Genomic DNA, 9,824 nt, shown 5'->3' on the forward strand with positions numbered 1-9,824 from the left:
TATTTCCCATTTCTGCCCTTGCCTATTAGAACCCAATGAATTTTTAATTGCTCAGGCTGGACACCCTAATTAGTTTAGTCTTTTATTCCAACCCAGGTTATTTTCTTCCTATGAGAAGTAGCTTAGATTTTCTTGCCTTTTATCTTCTACTGGTGGCACTGTAAACCAGGGCCCAAATCTTTTATTTATTTATTTATTTATTTTATTGAGACAGGATCTCACTCTGTCACGCAGGCTGGAGTGCAGTGGTGTGATCTCGGCTTATTGCAGTCTGCCTCCCGAGCTCAAGCAATCCTCCCACCTCAGCCTCCCAGGTCGCTAGGACTATAGGCATGTACTACCACACCCAGCTAATTTTTTGTATTTTTGGTGGAGATGAGGTTTCACCATGTTGTCCAGGCAGGTCTCAAATTCCTGAGCTCAAGCGATCTACCCACCTTGGCTCCCAAAGTTCTGGGATTACAAGCGTGAGCCACCACACCAGCCTAATTTTTTATTTTGAGACAGGATCTTGCTCTGTCACCCAGGGTTGAGTGCAATGTCTCTATGACAGCTCACTGCAGCCCTGACCTCCTAGGCTCAAGCGATCCTCCTCCCTTTGCTTCCCAAAGTGTTGGGATTAGAGGTGTGAGCCACTGCTGAGGTCCCAAATTTAGATTGCTGTAATTCCCAGTTGGAATAGCTCACTCTGTTTTTTCTTTTTATAAATCTTTTTAAAATTATAGCTTTATTGAGGTATAATTTACATACCATGAGATTCACCCCTTTAAAGCGTAGAGGTCAGTGGTTTTTTCACATATTCAGATAGTTGTACAAACAGCAACACTGTCTAATTTCAGAACATTTTCTTCACCCAGCAAGCAACCTCATACCCATTAACAGTTACTCCCCATTCCCCACTCCTCTCAGTACGTGGTAACCATTAATCTAATTTCTATTTCTATGGATTTGTATATCCTGCATAGTTTGTGTAAATGGAATCATATAATATGGCACTGACTTCTTTCACTTACCATCATGTTTTCAAGGTTCAATCATGCTCTAGCGTGTATCAGTACATCATTCTTTTTACCATTGAGTAATATTCCATTGTATGGATATATCACATTTTGTTTAATTGAATAATTAAATCAGTTGCTGGACCATACTGGACTTTATTTATTTGTTTATTTATTGGAGACAGAATCTCACTCTGTCAGTTGCTGAACTACACTGGATTTTATTTATTTATTTGTTTAGAGACAGAATCTCACTCTGTCGCCCAGGTTGGAATGCAGTGGTGTGATCTCAGCTGAATGTAACATCCACCTCTTGGGCTTAAGCAATTCTCAGCCTCCCAAGTAGCTGGGACTACAGGCACGCACCAACAAGCCTGGCTAATTTTTGTATTTTTAGTAGAGATGGGGTTTCTACTAAAACCCCTGTTGGCCAGGCTGGTCTCAAACTCCTGGCCTAATATGATCCACCCACCTCAGCCTCCCAAAGTGCTGGGATTATAGGCCTGAGCCACCATGCCCAGCCACTGGATTTTAATTCTTTATCTTTTTTTTTTTTTGAGACAGAGTCTCACTGTGTCACCCAGGCTGGAGTACAGTGGCATGATGCAGTGGCATGATCTTGGCCCACTGCAACCTCCACCTCCCGGGTTCAAGCAGTGCTTCTGCTGCAGCCTCCCGATTAGTTGGCACTACAGGCGCACACCACCACACCCGGCTAATTTTTTGTATTTTAATAGAGACAGGGTTTCACTATGTTGCCCAGGCTGGTTGCAAACTCCTGAGCTCAAGCAGTCTGCCCTCCTAGGCCTCCCAAAGTGCTAGGATTACAGGCATGAGCCACTATGCCCAGCCCAATGCTTTATCTTCTTAAAACTTCTGACAAACCCTTGCTATTACTGTCTGTACTTTACCATAGGAAATAGAAACTCCCTGATTCAGAAGTTCCCTCTCATACTTCCAGTATTATCTTTCTGTTCCTGCTAAAACAGATCCCCTTAGGTTGAACTTCTCAATATTCTCTTTAAGTAGCATATCTTTTCCCTTGTTAGGCAATATATTCTGCCTATCCAAAGCCATTTGTTCTTTGAGTTCAAGATCTATCTAATCCATGAGACCAGATATATTTATTTATTTATTTTTATTTATTTATTCCTTTCCTGACAGCAAATATCATTTATATCATCTACACTATAAAAACTCAGATTTAATAATATGCCATCTGATGGTTTTAGCCTTTCTTAGTTGCCAAAAGATTGTCTTGTTTCCATTCAAGCTCTGTTTATTATGGTATTTCTATATATTTTATCTGTGTGGCAGAGCATATAGAAAGCAATCAGAACATACTTGATTGATCAGTAAGAAATCTGGCTAGCAAGAGAACTTTTCTCATTTATTCATTTCAACAAACATTTTTGGTTTGTCCCACTGAGAACGATTCTTAAAAAAATTACAAGGCATTTTCTGCCTTCAGGAGTTGAGTTGATTCTTTTTTTTTTTTTTAAATATAGATAATTTAATGGTCATGGGAAATAATTTGAGGAAAATAAAATATAGGTTATTAAATATAAGCTTATTTCATGAGAAATAATATTACTATTAAGCCGGGCGCGGTGGCTCATACCTGTAATCCCAGCACTTTGGGAGGCCAAGGCGGGCGGATCACGAGGTCAGGAGATCAAGACCATCCTGGCTAACATGGTGAAACCCCGTCTCTACTAAAAATACAAAAAAATTAGCCGGGCGTGGTGGCGGGCACCTGTAGTCCCAGCTACTCGGGAGGCTGAGGCAGGAGAATCGCTTGAACCCGGGAGGCGGAGCTTGCTGTGAGCCGAGATAGCGCCACTGCACTCCAGCCTGGGCGACAGAGTGAGACTCCGCCTCAAAAAAAAAAAATTAAAAAAAAAGAGAAATAATATTACTATTATATCAAAGAAAAATGGTTGTTTTTAATACGCTCTTAATTATGAAATTGATAATGTTTTATGGTGTCTTATAAAGAAAATTAAACACTTGTTCAGGCTTTTGCTCAGAACTACATTTAAAGTAGTTTTTTTTTTTTTTTCCATCAACCAGCAATTTATTCAGATGATCTTGCTAGTTGCTATGAGTTGATTCTTATTGCAGGGTAAGGAATTTGGGGTTTAGGGCCTTATTCTGATTTCCTCTCTCAACGTTTTATTATGAAAATTTTCAAATAGGAAAGTTGAAAAAAATTTTACAGTCAATACCACATACCTACCACCAAGATTATCACATTTGTTGTTGTTAACATATTATATTATTTGCTTTGTTAACATGTTGTTTTATTTGCTTTATCATGTATTTCTTTAGCCATCTATCAATCCATCTTACTTTTTGATGCATTGCCAAGTAAGTTGCAGGCATAATTGCATTTCACCCCTATACTTTTAATATGTATGTCATTAACTAGAATTCAATTTTTTTTAGTTTTAAAAGAAAATTTTAGGCCGGGCGCGGTGGCTCAAGCCTGTAATCCCAGCACTTTGGGAGGCCGAGATGGGCAGATCACGAGGTCAGGAGATCGAGACCATCCTGGCTAACACGGTGAAACCCCGTCTCTACTAAAAAATACAAAAAAAACTAGCCGGGCGAGGTGGCAGGCGCCTGTAGTCCCAGCTACTCGGGAGGCTGAGGCAGGAGAATGGCGTAAACCCGGGAGGCGGAGCTTGCAGTGACCTGAGATCTGGCCACTGCACTCCAGCCTGGGCGACAGAGCGAGACTCCGTCTCAAAAAAAAAAAAAAAAAAAAAAAGAAAATTTTATATACAGTGAAATGTACAAGTCTTATATGTACCATCCGGTTGATTTTGACAAATGCATTCACTTGCCTAACCCAAATTCCTATTGATATGGAACATTTCCATTACTCCAAAAAGCTCTCTGCCCTTAGTTTTTAAAGGTTTTTATTCTTAAACCCTAAAAATTAATCAGTTGGCTCGTATCAGTGTTCTGAAGTAAAAACAGGGACTTAAACATCAATTTATTAGGCAGATTGAAATAAATCCTTTTTGGTCAAGGGAGATAATAAGTGTAGAACCAGGCCAGGTGCGGTGGCTCAAGCCTGTAATCCCAGCACTCTGGGAGGCCGAGACGGGCGGATCACAAGGTCAGGAGATCGAGACCATCCTGGCTAACGCAGTGAAACTCCGTCTCTACTAAAAAAATACAAAAAACTAGCCGGGCGAGGTGGCGGGTGCCTGTAGTCCCAGCTACTTGGGAAGCTGAGGCAGGAGAATGGCATAAACCCAGGAGGTGGAGCTTGCAGTGAGCTGAGATCCAGCCGCTGCACTCCAGCCTGGGCGACAGAGCGAGACTCCGTCTCAACAAAAAAAAATAAATAAATTAAAAAAATAAGTGTAGAACCGCCGGGCGCGGTGGCTCACGCCTGTAATCCCAGCACTTTGGGAGGCCGAGGCGGGTGGATCACAAGGTCAGGAGATCAAGACCACGGTGAAACCACGGTGAAACCCCGTCTCTACTAAAAATACAAAAAATTAGCCGGGCGCGGTTGTGGGCGCCTGTAGTCCCAGCTACTCGGGAGGCTGAGGCAGGAGAATGGCGTGAACCCGGGAGGCGGAGCTTGCAGTGAGCCGAGATCGCGCCACTGCACTCCAGCCTGGGCGACAGAGCGAGACTCCGTCTCAAAAAAAAAAAAAAAAAAAAGTGTAGAACCAGAGCTCAAAAAGATGAAAACCACAGTACTGGTTGTAAAGACAAAGATGATTTGCCTCCTGATCAAGGACCTCCTTGATCTCCAAGGGTTATACTTTACAAACTGAGAAAATACAGTATTTCAAATAATCTTTTCAGTTATGTCACTGGGTACAGATTTTCTCTGCAGCATTTGGAGACCTGGAACCTCCGAGTTGACAGTAAGGAAATTATGAAATGGATATATTAGAAAGACAGATTTTGTGGTGGTTTATAAAAGGATAGGAGTCATGGAGAGCATATAGGATCCTAAGATGGACTATGATCCTGTTCCATTTGTTATCTGTGCCTAACACAGTCCTACTCACTTATTTCCTTATTTTCTAACCAGCCCTCCTAGATGGGCTTTCCTCATTCTCTGGACTTACCACATACTCTGAATCTTCAGTCTTCACTATCATTTCTTCACTCTTCCTTTTCTCCATTTTGGGTCTTCTTCCCAGGATACAGGACTAATTTCAAAACAGAGTCATGTGTAACTTATGTCTCTTTCTTCATTCCTACTCTAGCAGTTTGTTTCAACAGGAAGGAATAGGGGACTTTTGTACTCTGGATTTCTTTCAGACTGGAAGACCAGGCTTGAGGTTAAATCATCACATCTGCAGCAGGATGTATCAGAAGTATCCCACTGCACACATGATCTCTCACATGCTACGTTAGAAGACTCCTGGGATGTTAGCAGCCAGTTAAACAGGCAACAGGAAAACTGGAAAAGACATCTGGGATCAGAGGCATCCACCCAGAAGAAAATAATTACACCACAAGGAAGTTTTGAGCAAAGTAAATTTGGTGAAAACTCGAGATTGAACACCAATTTGGTTACACAACTGAACATTCCTGCAAGAATAAGGCCTAGTGAATGTGAGACCCCTGGAAGCAATTTGGAACATAATGCAGATTTACTTAATCAGAATAATATTCTTGCAAAAAAGAAACCCTATAAGTGTGATAAATGTAGAAAAGCCTTTATTCATAGATCATCACTTACTAAACATGAGAAAACTCATAAAGGAGACGGAGCTTTCCCTAATGGAACAGATCAGGGAATTTATCCCGGAAAGAAACACCATGAATGTACTGACTGTGGGAAAACCTTTCTCTGGAAGACACAGCTTACTGAGCATCAGAGAATTCACACTGGGGAGAAACCCTTTGAATGCAATGTGTGTGGAAAGGCCTTCAGGCATAGCTCATCTCTTGGTCAGCATGAGAATGCTCATACCGGAGAGAAACCCTATCAGTGTAGTCTCTGTGGGAAAGCCTTCCAGCGCAGCTCCTCCCTTGTTCAACACCAGCGAATTCACACTGGAGAGAAACCCTATCGATGTAATCTATGTGGGAGGTCCTTTAGGCATGGCACATCCCTCACTCAACATGAGGTCACACATAGTGGAGAGAAGCCCTTCCAGTGTAAGGAATGTGGGAAAGCCTTTAGTCGATGTTCTTCCCTTGTCCAACATGAGAGGACTCATACTGGAGAGAAACCTTTTGAATGTAGCATATGTGGGAGGGCTTTTGGTCAGAGCCCATCCCTTTATAAACATATGAGAATTCATAAGAGAGGCAAACCTTACCAAAGCAATAACTACAGCATAGATTTCAAGCACAATTCATCTCTCACTCAAGATGAAAGCACTCTTACCGAAGTGAAATCCTATCATTGTAATGACTGTGGGGAAGACTTTAGTCACATTACAGACTTTACTGACCATCAGAGGATCCATACTGGAGAGAACCCCTATGATTGTGAGCAGGCTTTTAGTCAGCAAGCTATTTCTCATCCTGGAGAGAAACCCTATCAATGTAATGTATGTGGTAAAGCTTTCAAAAGAAGTACAAGTTTCATAGAGCATCACAGAATTCATACTGGAGAAAAACCTTATGAATGTAATGAGTGTGGAGAAGCCTTTAGTCGACGCTCATCGCTTACTCAACATGAGAGAACCCACACTGGAGAGAAACCCTATGAATGTATTGACTGTGGGAAAGCCTTTAGTCAAAGTTCATCCCTCATTCAGCATGAGAGAACTCATACTGGAGAGAAGCCCTATGAATGTAATGAATGTGGGAGAGCCTTTCGAAAGAAAACCAACCTGCATGATCATCAGAGAATTCATACTGGAGAAAAACCCTATTCTTGTAAGGAATGTGGGAAAAACTTCAGCCGAAGTTCAGCTCTTACTAAACACCAGAGAATTCATACTCGAAATAAACTCTAGGAACTGTGAAATTAAGGAATTTGCAGAATGCTTTAGCTAAAATGTTGTTCTGATTCAGGATCAGAGGATTCTTAGAGAGAGAGCTTGGGAATGTAATGAATTATGTGTGTGTTTATATGATGTGTGTGGAGAAAACTGCCAGTAAACAGATTTTTTTAATATAAATAAAAGACACATTCTCAGATCTGATTACAGACTAGTGTAAAAACAACTACATATATCATATGTAGCTGATTGGGGATGAAATGCCCATATGTTGGACTTTATAAAGCTTTTGAATATATATATGCAGGAGATTGTCAAGTTTCAACATCTTGGCTTATAACCCCCAATGTCAACAGCTTTTTTAAAAAATAAATTCCTGCAGTAATGACAAAAACTCATTTTAAAAATTGCTTGACAACTGCACTCAGCTGTAGCTCTTACGTTAACTTCACCGTGGAAACCAGTTCCAACTCCAGGAAGGCACCATTCAAAGAATTAGATCAACTAGCCCAACCACTTCATTGTACAGATGAAGAGACTGAAAGCCAAAGATGTGAAGTGGTTTCCACAGTATGATACAGCCCATAACGGTAAAGCTGGGTTAAAAATGCAGGTTTCCTGGATTTGGGGCCCCATGGCCTTGCCAGTGAAAAGGTATTTTCGGACTCAGGGCTTTAAAATAAATTTTAAGATACATCAGATACACAAACATTTAATGAGCACCTATGGGTTGGACACTTTGGGAATTCTTAAAAGCATAAGTGGCAGCAAAATGTATGAAAATTTATCACAAACTATTTAAAGCAACTTCTTGGAGGCTTATAAACCACAATTTAACAGAAACTGTAGAGAGTTGAACTACTAGTGACTTTTTTCCCTTTTCCCAGTTACAATTATACTTTCAGCTAACATATACCAGTTTTACAGAACTATTAAGTCCTTTTATTGTACTTTTTATGGCATGCCCATGAAAAAGCACTGCCTTAAGCCTACAGTATCAGATCAATGGGAAAACAACATAAAACTAAGAGGAGAATTTTCCCCTGTTAATTTTATTGCAGAAAAGTATAAGTCTAATTGCCCATTGCCATAATTTTTGTCTTTTACTCGGTTTAGAGAAACAACATGCACTGGCTCATTCTATGTGCAAAGAAAATATTTCACCATTAAAAAAATTAACTTGGCTAGATATGGTGGCTCACACCTGTAATCCCAGCACTTTGGGTGGCTAAGGCAGATAGACTGCTTGAGCCCAGGAGTTCAAGACCAGCCTGGACAACATGGTGAAACCCCATCTCTTAAAAAAAAAAAAAAAATCCAAAAATTAACTGGGCTTGGTGGCATGTAGCTGTAGGCCCAGCTACTCAGGAGGCTGAGGTGGGAGGATCACTGGAACCCAGGAGTGGAGACTGCAGTGAGATGAGATCACACTACTGCACTCCAGCCTGAGCAACAGAGCAAGACACACACACACACACACACACACACAACTTATTTTAGTTCTATAATGCTTTTCCATTAGTAAAGCATCAGCTAAGCTTCAGTGGTCTGCCCCATCCCCTAATGACTCCCATGGGCTATCCTAAAGGAATTTCCAGAACCTTTGTTGGTGTGTTGACATTGACCATGCAGACCAATTTGGGCGCAACTGGACATTGATTCCTTTTACACAAGAGCTGCCTCCCAAAGATAGATAAATTTTCCCAACCCTGATTATGAATCGTGGGGCAGGATGATATTGGTGGTATTGATGGTGAACCTTTCCTACTGGATTCTTTGCATGCCAGATAGCAGGATCCATTGCCTTTCTCTCATCATGGACAGCATGTGGCAGCACCCAAGTATTCTTCATTCTTTGCAGGGAAAAAAATGTGCATGGGGGCTGAAATGTGGTATGTGTAGCTCAATTAGCCTATCCTCTGTGATGCAAAATGGAATATTCCATGGCAGATCTGCCCTTCTGAGATGTTGACCATCCAAAAAACCTTGTTTATGGTGCTCCATGATTAGCTCACACACAATGCCAAGGCCATGCTTGTATTGTCTGATACATAGTTTGACAATGGGTAATTCTACCCAGACCCTCCCTACTGATTGGCTAGGATGCCTGTCAGGAACTCATTTTGCTACTGGTTGTTTGGGGATCCCCATAGTGGACTACTTTCAGGAATGGCATGAATTGTAACAAACTGAGTGCTGCCCCCACTGTTAGGGAAGTTTATAAAAACTTAGTTCCGGAAGACCCAAAGGAGACCACTGGTTTGTGTTTGCAGCTTGGCCTAGATCCAACCACCACTCTCTGAACCTCAGCACATCTTCATTGACAGGGAGGGAGCCCAGGACATATGTGTGGCTCATTGACCAGAAGACTTTCTTAGTCCCAGCAGCCATGCATCATGCACTTATGGATACCCAGCTTTTTAGGGCTATGTGAAATGCATCTTTGTAACATCATTGTATTCTTTCAATAAATAACGTTCTGAGTTGAATGGGAGTCAGTTTGTCTTTTTCAATTTTCAGAACTTGACTAAGATTAAAGAGTGGTGCACCAAGAAGGAGGAACTAACTGCTAAACTCATCACAGCCAGGTGAGTTAATAATAGCTACCATTTATTGAATGCTTACTACTTTAAAGACATTGTGCTAAGTGTTTCACATCTGTCATTTCATTCAATCCTTATAACTTCTGGTTAGCGGTGTGGTGGTAGCTCTTGTCTTTGCCCAGCATTTTCCCCCTTTTCCTCTTGTAACAATCTATTGTATTGACTGTAGGAACCCAAGTCAGGATGTCCCTGGGGCTCACTGATAGTTCTAGGGGCAGGCATGAGACCTAGTTCAGTTAATCAGAGTCCTTTGCCAGAATTTTTTCAAAATAGAGCTGGAAGGAGCT

The 9,824-nt window shown here is 41.3% G+C and overlaps 1 protein-coding gene across 3 annotated transcripts in view; it reads left to right on the plus strand.

Annotated features, from left to right (window-relative positions):
• Positions 1 to 9,423, plus strand: part of ZFP90 (ZFP90 zinc finger protein) — a 30,268-nt gene extending 20,845 nt beyond the window's left edge. For all 3 annotated transcript variants that reach the window (XM_050773339.1, XM_050773340.1, XM_050773338.1), the window contains one exon: positions 5,295 to 9,423. In XM_050773339.1, the coding sequence (XP_050629296.1) occupies positions 5,295 to 6,949 (1,655 nt within the window). In that variant the 3' untranslated portion in view covers positions 6,950 to 9,423. The remainder of the gene's footprint in view (positions 1 to 5,294) is intronic.
• Positions 9,424 to 9,824: the final 401 nt, after the last annotated feature.

The sequence above is a fragment of the Macaca thibetana genome, chromosome 20, assembly GCF_024542745.1.
Source record: "Macaca thibetana thibetana isolate TM-01 chromosome 20, ASM2454274v1, whole genome shotgun sequence".
NCBI classification, from domain to species: Eukaryota; Metazoa; Chordata; class Mammalia; order Primates; family Cercopithecidae; genus Macaca; species Macaca thibetana.